The sequence below is a fragment of the Dreissena polymorpha genome, chromosome 5 (assembly GCF_020536995.1).
Source record: "Dreissena polymorpha isolate Duluth1 chromosome 5, UMN_Dpol_1.0, whole genome shotgun sequence".
NCBI lineage: Eukaryota > Metazoa > Mollusca > Bivalvia > Myida > Dreissenidae > Dreissena > Dreissena polymorpha.
This window is the reverse complement of record NC_068359.1, coordinates 106290827-106311194: the sequence shown is the minus strand read 5'-3', so window position 1 is coordinate 106311194 and position 20368 is coordinate 106290827. Positions and strand designations below refer to the sequence as shown.

The 20368-nt window shown below is 41.0% G+C and overlaps 1 protein-coding gene across 3 annotated transcripts in view; it reads left to right on the top strand.

Annotated features, from left to right (window-relative positions):
* Window positions 1-20368, top strand: part of LOC127832131 (polyamine-transporting ATPase 13A3-like) — a 97026-nt gene that overhangs the window by 66348 nt on the left and 10310 nt on the right. For 2 of the 3 annotated variants that reach the window (XM_052357368.1, XM_052357366.1), the window contains 6 exons: window positions 334-486; window positions 2166-2262; window positions 2412-2484; window positions 2701-2851; window positions 7322-7366; window positions 16488-16633. In XM_052357368.1, coding sequence (XP_052213328.1) covers window positions 334-486; window positions 2166-2262; window positions 2412-2484; window positions 2701-2851; window positions 7322-7366; window positions 16488-16633 — 665 coding nt within the window. The remainder of the gene's footprint in view (window positions 1-333; window positions 487-2165; window positions 2263-2411; window positions 2485-2700; window positions 2852-7321; window positions 7367-16487; window positions 16634-20368) is intronic. The other variant, XM_052357369.1, reaches the window with a different exon arrangement.

Here is a 20368-nt window from a genome sequence, read left to right as displayed (position 1 = left end):
ATTTGCCATGATTAATTAACAATTTAACTGAAAATATTCCTACTTTTCCTACTTTTTTGGAAAAAAAAATCCTTCTATTTCCTACTTTTCTGTCAGAAAACCTCCTTCTTTTTTCCTACTTTTTGTGAGTGGCTGCTGGAAGGCCTGTGACTAGAATTGTAGAAACACTCACTCAGGGAGAGAAACTTATGATTTCTCTCTCAGTCAGTGACAAAACAATTGTTATCTTCTACAAGAATTATGATATTATTCCAAAAATATTGTTGTTATTGTTTCCAATGATGTGTGTATTTGTATACATGTTGTTATCTAATTGACTGCATCTCTCCCCAGGTACTACGTGGCCATGTGTGGGGATGGAGCCAATGACTGTGGGGCCCTCAAGATGGCACACACAGGCATATCTCTGTCTGAGGCAGAGGCATCAGTTGCCTCCCCTTTCACATCCAAACAGCCCAACATCATGTGTGTCCCTACTGTGATCAGGTAGCTGTTACAAACTGAGATTTTATAAATTGGTATAAAGTATAACAGCATTTAATAGCAGATGGTGTCTGCATTAAATCAAGGAGTTTTTACTACAACAACAATGACAACCATTGCTGTGAGGATTGATCTTTTCCAAAATATGCTTAGTTATGAACCACTTCATAAGTCAAGACCTTTATTTTAATAGATATTTAAAGGAAAAAAACTTATTTTATTAGTACATTTTTGTCTGTACAGTCCAACCTGTCAATAAAGACCACTCAAGGGATTTGGTTATTGTGGTCTTTGTTCACAGGTGGTCTTTATTCGCAGGGTCGATCGAAACTTTGCAAAATATGCTTGTAGTTTTTTAACAGGTACCTTATATATGTATGTGCTCTATTGTTTAAATGTTTGAATACTTATGCATGTATAATGAAATAAAGGATTGAAAACACAGTTTTGTTTTACATTTGTTTATTTATTACATGTTGTATTTCTATTCCCTTATGTTTTTATTATTTATTTAATTAATCATATACTGTATAAATAACTTTTGACATATATGTATACGTACATGTACATCTTACAATCTCACTCTTGACTTCACCACTCTGAATCTTAAATACAATGCTGTTTCTTTTTACAAAAGACTCGAGCCAGCCATTGCTAGCCTTAAAGTCCAAATATCCTAACTCACACGCAAACTTCAAGGCTTTCTCCTGGATCATAGTTCCAGACACAGGCAAGAGCCGTGCACTTGCGTCAGCAAACCACTTATGCACTAAGTCATTCACTGACGCGAATTCCGACTCGCGCTTAGGGCATTTACTTTCACAGTTTACGTTCTCCTCGAATTCGTCCATAATCTCATGTTTACGCTTTCAAATGCTCTGAATTTGAGTTTTTCTACACCGAGATCACTAGCCACTCGTCTACAACTGTGTCCTTTACCTAACAAACTAATGACCTTAACGCGTTCTTCCAACGTCAAGAACTTACGCTTGGAAGCCATGATGGTTAACTTGAACTGACAATTTACTTTTCTATAATCTATGAACGTCTTATTACGGAGAAATTTAAGAAGAGAATGACTATCAAATATGTTTGTCTTTAATAGACATCGTAAATGATATGGAACCGTTAATTTAGTTAATGAGTTTATGAAAGCCCCAAATTTGTCTTTGATATATTCGGCAATTAGTACATTAATCGCGAGTCACTTAAATACAAAGGCAAATTTTTGACAAACTGTCAAATGCATAAAAGAAGCAGGCGACTACCAATTAGCAATGCATGTTAAATAAACAAACAACTGCTATCGAGTGCAATAAACTGTCACTTGCCAATATCTCCATAGCGACCGACGAGTCTACTGGTAAGATGTGTATCACGTGACTACGGAGCGTCCTGGCGGCCATTTTGTTTTTTGAAAGTTGCGAAATCGTTGATTTTTATGATTGCAGTGGTCGTTGTAAGTTATCAAAATGGAGATTTGGGAATGTAAAAGGGTGGTCGTTGGTCTTTGTTCACATGTGGGCTTTATTCGCAGGTTCAATATATAGTGAAGTCGTTCGGGAGGAAATCGGTGTGGTCGTTATTGACTGTTGGTCGCTATTAACAGGCGGTCGCTCGGGCAGGTTGGACTGTATATGTGTTCAGTATGCTATGTTGCATTTGTTGTGGCATGTTTCCAGGGAGGGCAGAGCGGCTCTCGTTACGTCGTTTGGCATCTTCAAGTACATGGCCTGCTACAGTCTCACACAGTTTGTCTCTGTCATCCTTCTGTATCATGTAAGTATGCCCATTCATTGTTCCCAATAACTGAAACATTGCCTTACTGTATTACGGGTATTAACTTTACATTAAAACCTACACAATTCTGTGTTCATATTTAAAAAATGTATTTGTCAAAAATTAACTTTGCGAATCTTATATTGCAGGTGAATTCCAACTTAACAGATTTTGAATTTCTTTACATTGACTTGGCCCTGCTGCTCACTCTGAGTGTTACATGTGAGTAAATACTGCTCCACAAACATACTAGCATATTCAGTTGATTTACACTCTCAGTCACTCTCTAAAATTATAAATATGGATTTTTTAAAAATAACTAAATATTTAATTAAAAAACAGCAACACCTTGTTTCAACCATACTTCTGAGGTCCCCTATGCCTCCTTGTTTCAACCATATATCTGAGGTCCCCAATGCCTCTCTGCCTGTGATTCAGATGGTCGTACAGAGGCCTACCCAACGCTGGTGAGGGACCCGCCCCAGCTCAGCCTGACCAGCCCCGCCCCCATCCTGTCCATCATCCTCCAGATGGTCATCCAGATATCTGCACAGGTGTTCATCTTCTTCCACGTCCAGCAGCAACCATGGTCAGTCTCTATCCCCTGTAACTGATCTCATAGGGGCAGCAACTTTTTCTCATGTAGACTGATTTTTATGCCCCCGGTAGGGTGGCATATAGCAGTTGAACTGTCCGTCAGTGTGTCAGTATGTCAGCCTGTCCGTCCGTCCGAAAACTTTAATGGCCGTAACTTTTTCAATATTGAAGATAGCAACTTGATATTTGGCATGCATGTGCATCTCACGGAGCTGCACAGTTTGAGTGGTGAAAGGTGAAGGTCAAGGTCATCCTTCAAGGTCAAATGTCTAATATATGGCGTCTGTCCGTCCGTCAAAAAACTTTAACATTAGCCATTACTTTTTCACTATTGAAGATAGCAACTTGATATTTGGCATGCATGTGTATCTCATGGAGCTGAACATTTTGAGTGGTGAAAGGTGAAGGTCAAGGTCATCCTTCAAGGTCAAATGTCAAATATATGGCGTCTGTCCATCCGAAAACTTTAACATTGGCCATAACTTTTTCAATATTGAAGATAGCAACTTGATATTTGGCATGCATGTGTATGTCATGAAGCTGCACATTTTGAGTGGTGGAAGTTCAAGGTCAAGGTCATCCTTCAAGGTCAAAGGTCAACAAAAAATAAAATATTTCAAAGTGGCGTTCTCATGAAGCTGCACATTTTGAGTGGTGGAAGTTCAAGGTCAAGGTCATCCTTCAAGGTCAAAGGTCAACAAAAAAAGCGGCGTTCTCATGAAGCTGCACATTTTGAGTGGTGGAAGTTCAAGGTCAAAGTCATCCTTCAAGGTCAAAGGTAAAAAAAAAAAGAAGCGGTGCAATAGGGGGCATTGTGTTTCTGACGAACACATCTCTTGTTTTCTTTTTATATTTGTTTCAATTTGCTTGATGGATTTTAAACTCAAGAGGTTTTGGTAAAGTAATGTTTAAAGAACAACCCTGCTGATAGTGTTAATGAACTCCCCTTGTTATCAAATAAGGCATGGAGCTCACAAGAAATGTTCTCATTTGTTATGTGGCAAGAGCAGCATTTTGTCAGCTACTTTTAGCAAGACAGCTGTTGTGTACAATTTAGTTATACCACATAAATTGGACTTACTATGAAGGTTGGTTTGGCAGTCTGTCTGCATAAAATTGCATAATATTACTGTTGACAACAAACTTAAACATAGTCTTGTAACACTGACTGGACAACAAACTTAAACATGGTCTTGTAACACTGACTGGACTACAAACTTAAGCATGGTCTTGTAACACTGACTGGACTACAAACTTAAGCATGGTCTTGTAACACTGACTGGACTACAAACTTAAACATGGTCTTGTCACACTGACTTGACTACACACTTAAACATGGTCTTGTCACACTGACTGGACTACAAACTTAAGCATATTCATGTCACACTGACTTGACTACAAACTTAAACATGGTCTTGTCACACTGACTTTACTACAAATTTAAGCATAGTCATGTCACACTGACTGAACTACAAACTTAAACATGGTCTTGTCACACTGACTGAACTACAAACTTAAACATGGTCTTGTCACACTGACTGAACTACAAACTTAAACATGATCTTGTCACACTGACTTGACTACAAACTTAAACATGGTCTTGTCAAACTGACTTGACTACACACTTTATTATGGTCTTGTCACACTGACTTGACTACAAACTTAAACATGGTCTTGTCAAACTGACTTGACTACACACTTAAACATGGTCTTGTCACATTGACTGAACTACAAACTTAAACATGGTCTTGTCACACTGACTGAACTACAAACTTAAACATGGTCTTGTCACACTGACTGAACTACAAACTTAAACATGGTCTTGTAACACTGACTGGACTACAAACTTAAGCATGGTCTTGTAGCACTGACTGAACTACAAACTTAAGCATGGTCTTGTAACACTGACTGGACTACAAACTTAAACATGGTCTTGTCACACTGACTGAACTACAAACTTAAACATGGTCTTGTCACACTGACTTGACTACAAACTTAAACATGGTCTTTTCACACTGACTGAACTACAAACATAAGCATGGTCTTGTCACACTGCCTTGACTACAAACTTAAACATGGTCTTGTCACACTGACTGAACTACAAACTTAAACATGACCTTGTCACACTGACTGAACTACAAACTTAAACATGGTCTTGTCACACTGACTTGACTACAAACTTACACATGGTCTTGTCACACTGACTTGACTACAAACTTAAACATGGTCTTGTCACACTGACTTGACTACAAACTTAAACATGGTCTTGTCACACTGACTGAACTACAAACTTAAACATGGTCTTGTCACACTGACTGAACTACAAACTTAAACATGGTCTTGTCACACTGACTTAACTACAAACTTAAACATTGTCTGGTCACACTGACTGAACTACAAACTTAAACATGGTCTTGTCACACTGACTGAACTACAAACTTAAACATGGTCTTGTCACACTGACTTGACTACAAACTTAAACATGGTCTTGTCGCACTGACTGAACTACAAACTTAAGCATGGTCTTGTCACACTGACTTGACTACAAACTTAAACATGGTCTTGTCACACTGACTTGACTATAAACTTAAACATGGTCTTGTCACACTGACTGAACTACAAACTTAAACATGGTCTTATCAAACTGACTTGACTACAAACTTAAACATTGTCTTGTCACACTGACTGAACTACAAACTTAAGCATGGTCTTGTCACACTGACTGAACTACAAACTTAAACATGGTCTTGTCACACTGACTTGACTAAAAATTTAAGCATAGTCAGGTCACACTGACTGAACTACAAACTTGAACATGGTCTTGTCACACTGACTGAACTACAAACTTAAACATTGTCTTGTCACACTAACTGAACTAAAAACTTAAACATGGTCTTGTCACACTGACTTGACTAAAAACTTAAACCATGGTCTTGTCACACTGACTGAACTACAAACTTAAACATGGTCTTGTCACAACTGACTGAACTACAAACTTAAACATGGTCTTGTCACACTGACTGAACTACAAACTTAAACATGGTCTTGTCACACTGACTGAACTACAAACTTAAACATGGTCTTGTCACACTGACTGAACTACAAACTTAAACATGGTCTTGTCACACTGACTTGACTACAAACTTAAACATGGTCTTGTCGCACTGACTGAAACTACAAACTTAAGCATGGCTTGTCACACTGACTTGACTAAAACTTAAACATGGTCTTGTCACACTGACTTTACTACAAACTTAAACATGGTCTTGTCACACTGACTTGACTACAAACTTAAACATGGTCTTGTCACACTGACTAAACTACAAACTTAAAACATGGTCTTGTCACACTGACTGACTACAAACTTAACCATGGTCTTGTCAAACTGACTTGACTACAAACTTACCAATCTTGTATAAATAGAGGATATTTGTTGGATTTTGTGGAATATTGATTTTAATTCACAAGTGATTATAGAAAAAATATGTTGTCTCTAATCGCCAGTGAATTTAAATCCATATTCCACCAAATCCAACAAAATATTTTGTTTCATGCTTACATATGATTATTTTTGTATTTTTGCTGCAATAATGACATTTTGACGTCATGGAAAAAGATCCAATTTCACGGTATAACAGTGAAAATTATCAATAATTTACTCTGTTAATTTTCAGTGTTTGAAACAGTCAATTATCAGTTTTAATTCACTGATATTTCTCTACAAACTTCCAGAAAGCATAAAATAATAAATTTTGTCGTTGTTGTGTCGGCTTTGTTTTTTCAACCATGGAAAAAGTGCTTTGCTGACCTGAATTTGTACAATAATAAAATGTTCAATGGACATACAAGAATCTAGCTCAATACATTGTAAATGAAACAAACTTCATATCAACTACCCAACTTTTGAGTTCAGCGTAAACTGTTTTCTTTGAATTGTCCTCAAAAACATCACATAGTTTCTCTACTCATGATATGAACAAGAGAGTGTTTCAATAAACATAAGGCTTTTAATGCCATCAAGCTTATTTGAAGAGGTTTAGTCTAATAAAACAAATAGCATCTCTTTCATTCATGACCCTTGTTCCCGGTTTATTGTCCCCTACCGGTGAAACCGGAGGGGACTTATGGTTTGCGCTCTGTGTGTCAGTCTGTCTGTCACACTTTTCTGGATCCTGCGATAACTTTAAAAGTTCTTCATATTTTTTCATGAAACTTGAAACATGGATAGATGGCAATATGGAGATTATGCATTTCATTTTGTTCCTACGTCAAGAATTCAGGTTGCTATGGCGACAAATATATATTTAAAAAAAAAATACTGACAATAGTGGAGTTTCACCAGTAGGGGACCATATTGCTTGGCAATCTCTTGTTAAATCTGTTTGCCAGGGAGTGCACATGCTGTTTTATATTGCATTGTTTCTAACATGCTTGTAGAGTGTCAGACTGTGTGTTTTCATAGGGTGGTTGGAGATCAATGTGAGAACAGATACGAGGACAACAATAGGTACCATTTCAGGGCATCTTCCCAATCCTTCTATCTTCCATTTTCCAAATGATATATGGTATATTAAACCTAAGTACCATAATGAAACATTTAATTTTTTCAAAACTGTCCCCCTCTTGTCCTAGCATCAACATATACTGTATAAGGTTTGAGGCTCCATGCACACCCTTGTGTCCACGTGCTAGCGTCAAAATATACTGTATAAGGCTTGAGGCTCCATGCAAACCCTTGTGGCCATGTCCTAGCATCAACATATACTGTATAAGGCTTGAGGCTCCATGCACACCCTTGTGGCCATGTCCTAGCATCAACATATACTGTATAAGGCTTGAGGCTCCATGCAAACCCTTGTGGCCATGCCCTAGCATCAACATATACTGTATAAGGCTTGAGGCTCCATGCACACCTTTGTGGCCATGTCCTAGCATCAACATAGACTGTATAAGGCTTGAGGCTTCATGCACACCCTTGTGGCCATGTCCTAGCATCAACATAGACTGTATAAGGCCTGAGGTTCCATGCACACCCTTGTGGCCATGTCCTAGCCTCAACATAGACTGTATAAGGCTTGAGGCTCCATGCACACCCTTGTGGCCATGTCCTTGCATCAACATATACTGTATAAGGCTTGAGGCTCCATGCACACCCTTGTGGCCATGTCCTAGCATCAACATATACTGTATAAGGCTTGAGGCTCCATGCACACCCATGTGGCCATGTTCTAGCATCAACATATACTGTATAAGGCTTGTGGCTCCATGCACACCATTGTGACCATGTCCTAGCATCAACATATACTGTATAAAGCTTGAGGCTATATGCACACCCTTGTGGCCATGTCCTAGCATCGACATATACTGTATAAGGCTTTAGGCTATATGCTTACCATTGTGGCCATGTCCTAGCATCAACATATACTGTATAAGGCTTGAGGCTCCATGCAAACCCTTGTGGCTATGTCCTAGCATCAACATATACTGTATAAGGCTTGAGGTTCCATGCACACCCTTGTGGCCATGTCCTAGCATCAACATATACTGTATAAGGCTTGAGGCCCCATCTACACCCTTGTGGCCATGTCCTAGCATCAACATATACTGTATAAGGCTTGAGGCTCCATGCACACCCTTGTGGCCATGTCCTAGCATCAACATATACTGTATAAGGCTTGAGGCTCCATGCAAACCCTTGTGGCCATGTCCTAGCATCAACATATACTGTATAAGGCTTGAGGCTCCATGCACACCCTTGTGGCCATGTCCTAGCATCAACATATACTGTATAAGGCTTGAGGCTCCATGCAAACCCGTGTGGCTATGTCCTAGCATCAACATATACTGTATAAGGCTTGAGGTTCCATGCACACCTTTGTGGCCTTGTCCAAGAATCAACATATACTGTATAAGGCTTGGGGCTCCATGCACACCCTTGTGGCCTTGCCGAAGCATCAACATAGACTGTATAAGGCTTGATGCTTCATGCACACCCTTGTGGCCATGTCCTAGCATCAACATATACTGTATAAGGCTTGAGGCTCCATGCACACCCTTGTGGCCATGTCCTAGCATCAACATATACTGTATAAAGCTTGAGGCTATATGCACACCCTTGTGGCCATGTCCTAGCATCAACATAGACTGTATAAGGCTTGAGGCTCCATGCACACCCTTGTGGCCATGTCCTAGCATCAACATAGACTGTATAAGTCTTGGGGCTCATACACACCCTTGTGGCCATGTCCTAGCATCAACATATACTGTATAAGGTTTGAGGCTCCATGCACACCCTTGTGGCCTTGTCCTAGCATCAACATATACTGTATAAGGCTTGAGGCTCCATGCACACTCTTGTGGCCTTGTCCTAGCATCAACATATACTGTATAAGGCTTGAGGCTCCATGCACACCCTTGTGGCCATGTCCTAGCATCAACATATACTGTATAAAGCTTGAGGCTATATGCACACCCTTGTGGCCATGTCCTAGCATCAACATAGACTGTATAAGGCTTGAGGCTCCATGCACACCCTTGTGGCCTTGTCCTAGCATCAACATATTATACTGTATAAAGCTTCAGGCCCCATGCACACCCTTGTGACCATGTCCTAGCATCAACATATCGTCGCTGTCGTTCTCAAACCTCGTAGCTCCAAAATTTTCAAAATATTTTTTTTGTCTTTTCCGAATATATGAAGTCTGGCGCGTGTTTTGTGCTATATCTCGTAGCTCTACGCCAATCAGAGCCCTTGAAAAAGCCACGTGATGAAATGTTGTAGAATGATTGTTGGCTTTTTTCCTGGAGAAAAGTCGTAGCGACACCATTTCACCTATAGGTACGGCGTTTCGTTTGGACAAATTTGACAAAAACGTTTTTATAATGTTTTTTATTTGCAACTACGAGGTTTCCTATCAGGACGAATTGTCGTACCTCATAAAAATGACAAAACTGTGGTGACAAAATATCGTAGCTACCATGTCAGACTGTCAGTATGACTAATCAGTATGACTTACGCGTCTACGGCTTATACCATATTTTGCTGCTTCATCTGTTTGGTATTTTTACAGAATTTCAATTTCTAAAACATCGTTACAAAAAAATGAGACGGTTTTTTCTCTCTCCTGAAAAGCATTTTGTAGCTACGAGGTTTGAGAACGACAGCGACGATATACTGTATAAGGCTTGAGGCTCCATGCACACCCTTGTGGCCATGTCCTAGCATCAACATATACTGTATAAGGCTTGAGGCTCCATGCACACCCTTGTGGCCTTGTCCAAGCATCAACATATACTGTATAAGGCTTGAGGCTCCATGCACACCCTTGTGGCCATGTCCTAGCATCAACATATACTGTATAAGGCTTGAGGCTCCATGCACACCCTTGTGGCCATGTCCTAGCATCAACATATACTGTATAAGGCTTGAGGCTCCATGCACACCCTTGTGGCCTTGTCCTAGCATCAACATATACTGTATAAGGCTTGAGGCTCCATGCATACCCTTGTGGCCATGTCCTAGCATCAACATATACTGTATAAGGCTTGATGCTTCATGCACACCCTTGTGGCCATGTCATAGCATCAACATATACTGTATAAGGCTTGAGGCTCCATGCACACCCTTGTGGCCATGTCCTAGCATCAACATATACTGTATAAGGCTTCAGGCCCAATGCACACCCTTGTGGCCATGTCATAGGATCAACATATACTGTATAAGGCTTGAGGCTCCATGCACATTCTTGTGGCCATGTCCCAGCATCAACATATACTGTATAAGGCTTGGGGCTCCATGCACACCCTTGTGGCCATGTCCTAGCATCAACATATACTGTATAAGGTTTGAGGCTCCATGCACACCCTTGTGGCCTTGTCCTAGCATCAACATATACTGTATAAGGCTTGAGGCTCCATGCACACCATAGTGGCCTTGTCCTAGCATCAACATTTACTGTATTAGGCTTGAGGCTCCATGCACTACCTTGTGGCCATGTCCTAGCATCAACATATACTGTATAAGTCTTGAGGCTCCATGCACACCCTTGTGGCCATGTCCTAGCATCAACATATACTGTATAAGGCTTGAGGTTCCATGCACACCCTTGTGGCCATGTCCTAGCATCAACATATATTGTATAAGGCTTGAGGTTCCATGCACACCCTTGTGGCCCTGCCTAGCATCAACATATACTGTATAAGGCTTGAGGCTCCATGCACACCCTTGTGGCCATGCCCAAGCATCATTATATACTGTATAAGGCTTGAGGCCCCATGCACACCATTGTGACCATGTCCTAGCATCAACATATACTGTATAAAGCTTGAGGCTATATGCACACCCTTGTGGCCATGTCCTAGCATCAACATATACTGTATAAGGCTTGAGGCTCCATGCACACCCTTGTGGCCTTGTCCTAGCATCAACATATACTGTATAAGGCTTGAGGCTTCATGCACACCCTTGTGGCCATGTCCTAGCATCAACATAGACTGTATAAGTCTTGAGGCTCCATGCACACCCTTGTGGCCTTGTCCTAGCATCAACATTTACTGTATAAGGCTTGGGGCTCCATGCACACCATTGTGACCATGTCCTAGCATCAACATATACTGTATAAGGCTTGAGGCTCCATGCACACCATTGTGACCATGTCCTAGCATCAACATATACTGTATAAGGCTTGGGGCTCCATGCACACCATTGTGGCCATGTCCTAGCATCAACATATACTGTATAAGTCTTGAGGCTCCATGCACACCCTTGTGGCCATGTCCTAGCATCGACATATACTGTATAAGTCTTCAGGCTATATGCACACCCTTGTGGCCATGTCCTAGCATCAACATATACTGTATAAGGCTTGAGGTTCCATGCACACCCTTGTGGCCTTGTCCAAGCATCAACATATACTGTATAAGGCTTGGGGCTCCATGCACACCATTGTGGCCATGTCCTAGCATCAACATATACTGTATTAGGCTTGAGGCCCCATCTACACCCTTGTGGCCTTGTCCTAGCATCAACATATACTGTATAAGTCTTGAGGCTCCATGCACACCATTGTGGCCATGTCCTAGCATCAACATATACTGTATAAGGCTTGAGGCCCCATCTACACCCTTGTGGCCTTGTCCTAGCATCACGTATACTGTATAAGGCTTGAGGCTCCATGCACACCATTGTGGCCATGCACATTATTCCCCATGAAGCTTTTCTTATACGTCTGTTGTCAGGAGCAAGTGGGAGCTAAATGCAATTGTATGTTTGCATTGATTTAAAATGTTTTTCTTTCTCAAAGATAAATATTGCACTTATTCATGTTATGTATTATAGCCTTAATGTGTTCCATATCTAGGAAGTAAAAGTTTAACTTCCTGTTATAAAATATTTATTGACAGAATTACTGTAATAGGGATGCATTCTTAAGACAATCCCATACCTTCCTGTTATTGGAAGTCTCTTTCATTAAGTAAGGGTATCAGGTTTACAGATTTTTCTAAACATTTAAACAAAATGAAATTAACGAAACATTACCGTTTAAACGGTATACCTATGTCCGTTTAAAAAGCATCAGTACCATCGCATTTCCAAACTGAAAATAGTAATTATTATACCCCCACAAACGAAGTTTAGGGGGGTATATAGGAGTGAGCTTGTCGGTCGGTCTGTCGGTCCGTATTAAGTGTCCGCTCTCTAATACAAGTTGTTTTCATCCGATCTTCACCAAACTTGGTCAGATGTTGTATATAGATGCTGTCTAGGCCAAGTTCGAATATGGGTCATGCCGGGTCAAAAATGAGGTCACGGGGTCACTAAGTGCGTTTTAAACATTGAGCATGATGTCCGCTCTCTAATTCAAGTAGTTTTCATCAGAGTTTCACCAAACTTGGTCAGAAGTTGTATCTAGATGATGTGTAGGTCAAGTTTGAACATGGGCCATGCCGGGTCAAAAACTAGGTCACGGGGTCACTTAGTGCATTTTAAACATTGAGCATGGTGTCCACTATCTAATTCAAGTTGTTTTCATCAGAGCTTCACCAAACTTGGTCAGAAGTTGTATCTAGATGATGTGTAGGTCAAGTTTGAACATGGGTCATGCTGGGTTAAAAAACTAGGTCACGGGGTCACATAGTGTGTTTTAAACATTAAGCATGGTGTCCGTTGATTTTTGTGAAGACAACTTGCAAAATATTCTGTGTCAATGTGGAATGTGGGGGTATTCGTCATGTCTGTGACAAAGCTCTAGTTTTCGGTAGTAGTATTCAGTGCATATCCCATTTGCGCAATGACGTCATATGAAAACCATAGAATATTATAAAACAGACCATCTGTATCACCACATGTGTATTCACCATTCTATAAAAAGAATTTAAAGAACGTCGAAAATAATGTAAAATCGATGAAAAATACTGTTTCCGAAAATGATACTCCGAAAAAAATGCACGTATTTTGCACATGAAATACAATGGGCATATCGTTTGACCGCAGAAAATGAAAAAAACAGTTAACTAGCAAAAACGTAATCAATATATAATTTGGTTAAAATATTGCTTCTCAACATGCTACCGCAGGGTTTTACTATGCTAATCAATCGCTAAAATATTTTAAGGCATATGCACTGTTTCGTTGCCAAGATTTTCAGAAAGTAGCGAAGATTTTCCGTTAGTTTTCGATCATGTCTGTGCCATCCACTAACCAATCAAAAATAAATTACTGCCGAATTCAGTAACCCGGATTTACCGCAAGTACCCCGGATTTCGCAGTTCGTCATCGATATACTTCGTACGGCTTGTCGGCTAAGCTATTTGCACCCCAATATTTATTATATTGATATTGACTGTTGTTTAAATGTTTACTGTTTTGGTAAACGTTTTTTAGCAAAACACGAAACGCGACCGTTTAAACGTGATACCCTTATCATTAAGTTCTATAACTTTACAACATGAGATCAACATTTCAATGCTGCTTGATGCAGTTAAACATTGGACATTTTGCCAAAATGTGAAATAAGTAATTTGTTTATTTTAGATTTCAATAAACTGCTTACTCAGATGTCAACGCATATGATACCCAATATTAAGCTATAGTTTAGTATTCAGCTTTTTTGAGAACGAACCACTGTATAGAGTATTATGTTGATGTAATTAGACATGTAGATAGTATGTTGCCTTGATAGTATGCTACCCATGTCTCTGGGTATGAGGAGGATACCAGAAAGCATAGAAGAGCTTTATGCATCATACAACCTACATCATTCATCATAGCATCACCAGCTACCAGGGGCTGCCTGTGTACCAAACCTTGCTGCAGCACTCATCATAGCATCCCCAGCTACCAGGGGCTGCCTGTGTACCAAAACCTTGCTGCATCATTCATCATAGCATCACCAGTTACCAGGGGCTGCCTGTGTACCAAACCTTGCTGCATCATTCATCATAGCACTCACCAGCTACCAGGGGCTGCCTGTGTACCAAACCTTGCTGCAGCACTCATCATAGCATCACCAGTTACCAGGGGCTGCCTGTGTACCAAACCTTGCTGCAGCACTCATCATAGCATCACCAGCTACCAGGGGCTGCCTGTGTACCAAACCTTGCTGCAGCACTCATCATAGCATCACCAGCTACCAGGGGCTGCCTGTGTACCAAACCTTGCTGCAGCACTCATCATAGCATCACCAGCTACCAGGGGCTGCCTGTGTACCAAACCTTGCTGCAGCACTCATCATAGCATCATCAGCTACCAGGGGCTGCCTGTGTACCAAACCTTGCTGCAGCACTCATCATAGCATCACCAGCTACCAGAGGCTGTCTGTGTACCAAACCTTGCTGCAGCACTCATCATAGCATCACCAGCTTCCAGGGGCTGCCTGTGTACCAAACCTTGCTGCAGCACTCATCATAGCATCACCAGCTACCAGGGGCTGCCTGTGTACCAAACCTTGCATCATAGCATCACCAGCTCCCAGGGGCTGCCTGTGTACCAAACCTTGCTGCAGCACTCATCATAGCATCACAAGCTCCCAGGGGCTGCCTGTGTACCAAACCTTGCATCATAGCACTCACCAGCTACCAGAGGCTGCCTGTGTACCAAACCTTGCATCATAGCATCACCAGCTACCAGGGGCTGCCTGTGTACCAAACCTTGCTGCAGCACTCATCATAGCATCACCAGCTCCCAGGGGCTGCCTGTGTACCAAACCTTGCATCATAGCATCACCAGCTCCCAGGGGCTGCCTGTGTACCAAACCTTGCTGCAGCACTCATCATAGCATCACCAGCTCCCAGGAGCTGCCTGTGTACCAAACCTTGCATCATAGTCCTCACCAGCTGCCTGTGTACCAAATCTTGCTGCAGCACTCATCATAGCACTCACCAGCTACCAGGGGCTGCCTTTGTACCAAACCTTGCTGCAGCACAACAACATATTACCTCATGTATTTATTAGTCCTCGACTTGTTTCAACTCCGGGACCCTCAGGTTATCCTTTATCTGTTCATCCAGACATAAGTCAATTTGTCCAAACTTGATCATGCAATTCCTTAAATAGTTCTTCAGGTACTATGGTGAAATTTGGTACATTTAGTAAAAAGTATATAAGATATTATTATGAACTTGGGTATACACAATAAATTATAGATTCACCATGATTATGTGTGTGTCTGTCAATCTCAAACCAGGACTCTATATACTTAGAAGACACTTGAAATACCTATAGAATGTACTGTGAGTATTATGCTCAATAGTTGGTTTTCCACCAGAGGTCCAAGTCCAGGTTGTTTTATCAACAACAAAAATAAATATTGATATTCAAGTATAATGCATCTTTGGTGAAGTTAAAAAAAACCATATCTTAGTACAGCTAAGGCGAATTTTATATATATTTTTTATGTGTATAGATCATTGCTTACATGACCACTATTTTACCAAGAGGGTATCCCTGTATTGCGCCCAAAATTAGCAAATACTTGTTTAAATAAGAATACAGAGGAACTAAGGAACTCTGTCATGCTTTGCTATGAAAGTTAGTAACAAGATGATGTTCAAAATGTGCGTTAAGTTTGCATATGGTAGGCATAATTGTATTTAGTGATACTATATACGCTAACATATGGACAGTCAAGGTTTGTTTTCTAAGCAGGCATGTAGTTTCCAAATATCATGTTCACTGATATTTGAGATGTAATATTTAAGCAAGATATTGTTTATAGTATATTAAATTATGTGATGTCATTCTTCTATTTCACGGAAGTCATTGTTAACATTAATGATTGAGTGGATTTATTTAATTTCATGTGCATAAAATGTTGAACATTTGTAAAATTGGGCATATATGTTGGATGTAATTTTTTTCCAGTTTTTAATAACTTTACACAAAAGACTTAAAACATACGAGTTTGTTAAACCTTTGATTTTGTGGTTATATTGAACTGCACAAAAATGAAAATGAGCAACTGAGGAATACTAGTGGTCTCACAGTAGCCACAGTTATGTATTTACATGTGTATATATATATATATATATATATATATATATATATATATATATATATATATATATATATATATATATATATATATATATATATATATATTAATGTCTGTGTGAATGTCCTTGTTGTGCAGGTTCACGCCCCATGAGATGGAGGAGGACCGGGACTTTAAATGTTTCCAGAATGCAGCGGTGTTCTCCGTGTCAGTGTTCCAGTATATCATTCTTGCTGTTGCCTTCTCCAAGGGCGCCCCCTACAGGAAACCCATCTACACAAACTGTGAGTGCCCCCCCCCCCTTCTGGAAACCATTTACAATATGAGTGCGTCCCGCCCCTTACACGAAACCCATCTACACAACATGCGAGCCCCCTTTCCCCCCCCCTACACAAAACCAACTTGTCTACACAACATGCGAGCCCCCCCCCCCCCCCCCCCACACAAAACCCAACCCGTCTACACAAACTGCGAGTGCCCCCCCCCCCCCCTAATGCACAAAATGTGAGTGCTGCCCCTACAGGAGACCCATCTTCACAAACTGAGATTGCTCCCCCATCTCCCTCCCCGCTACACAATCTAAGAGTGCTCGCCCCCTTCAGAATACCCATGTACACAAACTGTGAGTGCCCCCCCCCCCCCCTACACAATACCCAGCTAAACAAACTGCGAGCGACCCCTCTCCCCACCTACACAAAACCCATCGACACAAATAGTGAGTGCCCCCCCCCCCCCCCCCCTACAGGAAACCCATCTACATAATTTTTGATTGCCCCCCTCCCCCACACGAGACCCATCTACGCAAACTGTGAGTGCTCCCACCCCCCATATAGGAGACCCATCAATATAAACTGTGAGTGTCCCCCCCCCTACTTCAGGACAACCATCAACACAAACTGTGCGTGCTGGCCCCCTTCAGGATACCCATCTACACAAAATTTGAGTGCCCCCCTCCCTTCACAAAACCCAGCTACACAAACTGCGAGTGCCCCCTCCCCCTCTGCCCTCCTTCAGGACAACCTTAGAGTGCTACACAAACTTAGAGTGCTCGCCCCCCCCCCCCCTCCTCTCTGCGCAAAACTAATTTACACAAACTGTGAGTGCCCCCTCCCCCCCCCCCCTCTACACAAAACTCATCTACACAAATTGTGAGTGTCCCCCCCCCCCCCTCTCTACGCAAAACTCATCTACACAAACTGTGAGTGCCACCCCCTCTCTACGCAAAACTCATCTACACAAACTGTAAGTGCCAGCCCCTCTCTACGCAAAACTCATCTACACAAACTGTCAGTGCCCCCCCCCCCCCTCTACGCAAAACTCATTTACACAAACTGTGAGTGCCCCCCCCCCCTCTCTACACAAAACTAATCTACACAAACTGTAAGTGCCAGCCCCTCTCTACGCAAAACTCATCTACACAATCTGTGAGTGTCCCCCCCCCCTCTACGCAAAACTCATTTACACAAACTGTGAGTGCCCAACCCCCCCCCCCCCCTCTCTACACAAAACTCATCTACACAAACTGTGAGTGCTCGCCCCCCCCCCCCCCCCCCCCTCTCTACGCAAAACTCATCTTCACAAACTGTGAGTGCCACCCCCTCTCTACGCAAAACTCATCTACACAAACTGTAAGTGCCAGCCCCTCTCTACGCAAAACTCATCTACACAAACTGTGAGTGCCCCCCCCCCCCCCTCTACGCAAAACTCATTTACACAAACTGTGAGTGCCCCCCCCCCCCCCCTCTATGCAAAACTAATCTACACAAAGTGTAAGTGCCAGCCCCTCTCTACGCAAAACTCATCTACACAAACTGTGAGTGTCCCCCCCCCCTTCTACGCAAAACTCATTTACACAAACTGTGAGTGCCCAACCCCCCCCCCTCTCTACACAAAACTCATCTACACAAACTGTGAGTGCTCGCCCCCCCCCCCCCCCCCCCCTCTCTACGCAAAACTCATCTACACAAACTGTGAGTGCTCGCCCCCCCTCCCCCTCTCTACGCAAAACTCATCTACACAAACTGTGAGTGCTCGCCCCCTTTAGGAAACAAATCTGCACAAACAGTGAGTGCCCCCCCCCCCCCCCCTCAACATAAAACCCATCTACACAAACAATGAGTTACCCCCCCCCCTCACACATGAAACCCATCTTTACAAAATTACCCATGTGTTATTCTGGCACTGCAGAAGCAAATACATAAAATAGTTCTGTATATTTACAGAAATGTTGGAGTAAAATGCACATTCAGATCCATAAATAAATTTTTACTTTAAATGTTTTACAACAAATAGAGTATTTTAAATATTTTATTGCAACTTATTTTAGGATTTTTGTGGTGAAGGTTGTGGCCATTATTACTAGGGCTGTAACGATACATTCAAATTACTCGAATACGGCTGTGGGCGAATCGTATTCGTTATTCGCCACCTCCCAAACCGAATATTTGACGAAAACAAACAATGTGGTTTCAAGTTTGAAAGTTTAATCATCTTATCTTAACTTACAAATGAAGGTTCATACAATAAACCCCTATATTTAAATGTTCTTCTCCTTATTCCAGCGTTTTTCATCATGTTTACTCCACCCACTATGTTACACAGTGAGATTATCATCAAAAATGGCAGGCACCGATTGAATATTTACGACATTGAATTGAAAAATCTTTTGATGGTTGTTTAATGTTTATTGGTAAATACGAGTGATTTGATGCTCAAACATACACACAAATGATTAGCAGATGGAATTTCTTTTTTGTTTATCTTTACGACCATGATTGTGCAAGTTATCAACAAACATGGAGCCTAGCAAAGGGAATGCTATTGATATCATTGAGACTCAAGTTGCTTAATTGTTCTACTCAAGGATTTTATTGGTACTAGTCATGTTTTCAAAACTGTGTTGAAAGTTTAAGCAGTTCTAGTCAGTGTTTTGTTATTTCAAAGTGTTATATTTCATATTTTTAGTATGCAATTATACTCAATTAATCAAATTGACAAATACTCATAGTTTCATACTATATAATGTCATGTCAATTTGTCAGTATTACTTTTGTTCTTTGAAATTCATATTCGCGAATAAATATTCGTATTCGCCACCCTGTATTCGTGATACGTATCGTATTCAGCACCTAGTGTATTCGTTACAACCCTAATTATTACTGTATGAAAAGCAGACTACTCCCAATAGGAGGTTAAGTGTTGTACACATGTAGTCAGTGATATAGTCTTCAGTTGTACACATGTAGTCAGTGATATAGTCTTCAGTTGTACACATGTAGTCAGTGATATAGTCTTCAGTTGTACACATGTAGTCAGTGATATAGTCTTCAGTTGTACACATGTAGTCAGTGATATAGTCTTCAGTTGTACACATGTAGTCAGTGATATAGTCTTCAGTTGTACACATGTAGTCAGTGATATAGTCTTCAGTTGTACACATGTAGTCAGTGATATAGTCTTCAGTTGTACACATGTAGTCAGTGATATAGTCTTCAGTTGTACACATGTAGTCAGTGATATAGTCTTCAGTTGTACACATGTAGTCAGTGATATAGTCTTCAGTTGTACACATGTAGTCAGTGATATAGTCTTCAGTTGTACACATGTAGTCAGTGATATAGTCTTCAGCTGTACACATGTAGTCAGTGATATAGTCTTCAGCTGTACACATGTAGTCAGTGATATAGTCTTCAGTTGTACACATGTAGTCAGTGATATAGTCTTCAGTTGTACACATGTAGTCAGTGATATAGTCTTCAGTTGTACACATGTAGTCAGTGATATAGTCTTCAGTTGTACACATGTAGTCAGTGATATAGTCTTCAGTTGTACACATGTAGTCAGTGATATAGTCTTCAGTTGTACACATGTAGTCAGTGATATAGTCTTCAGTTGTACACATGTAGTCAGTGAAATAGTCTTCAGTTGTACACATGTAGTCAGTGATATAGTCTTCAGTTGTACACATGTAGTCAGTGATATAGTCTTCAGTTGTACACATGTAGTCAGTGATATAGTCT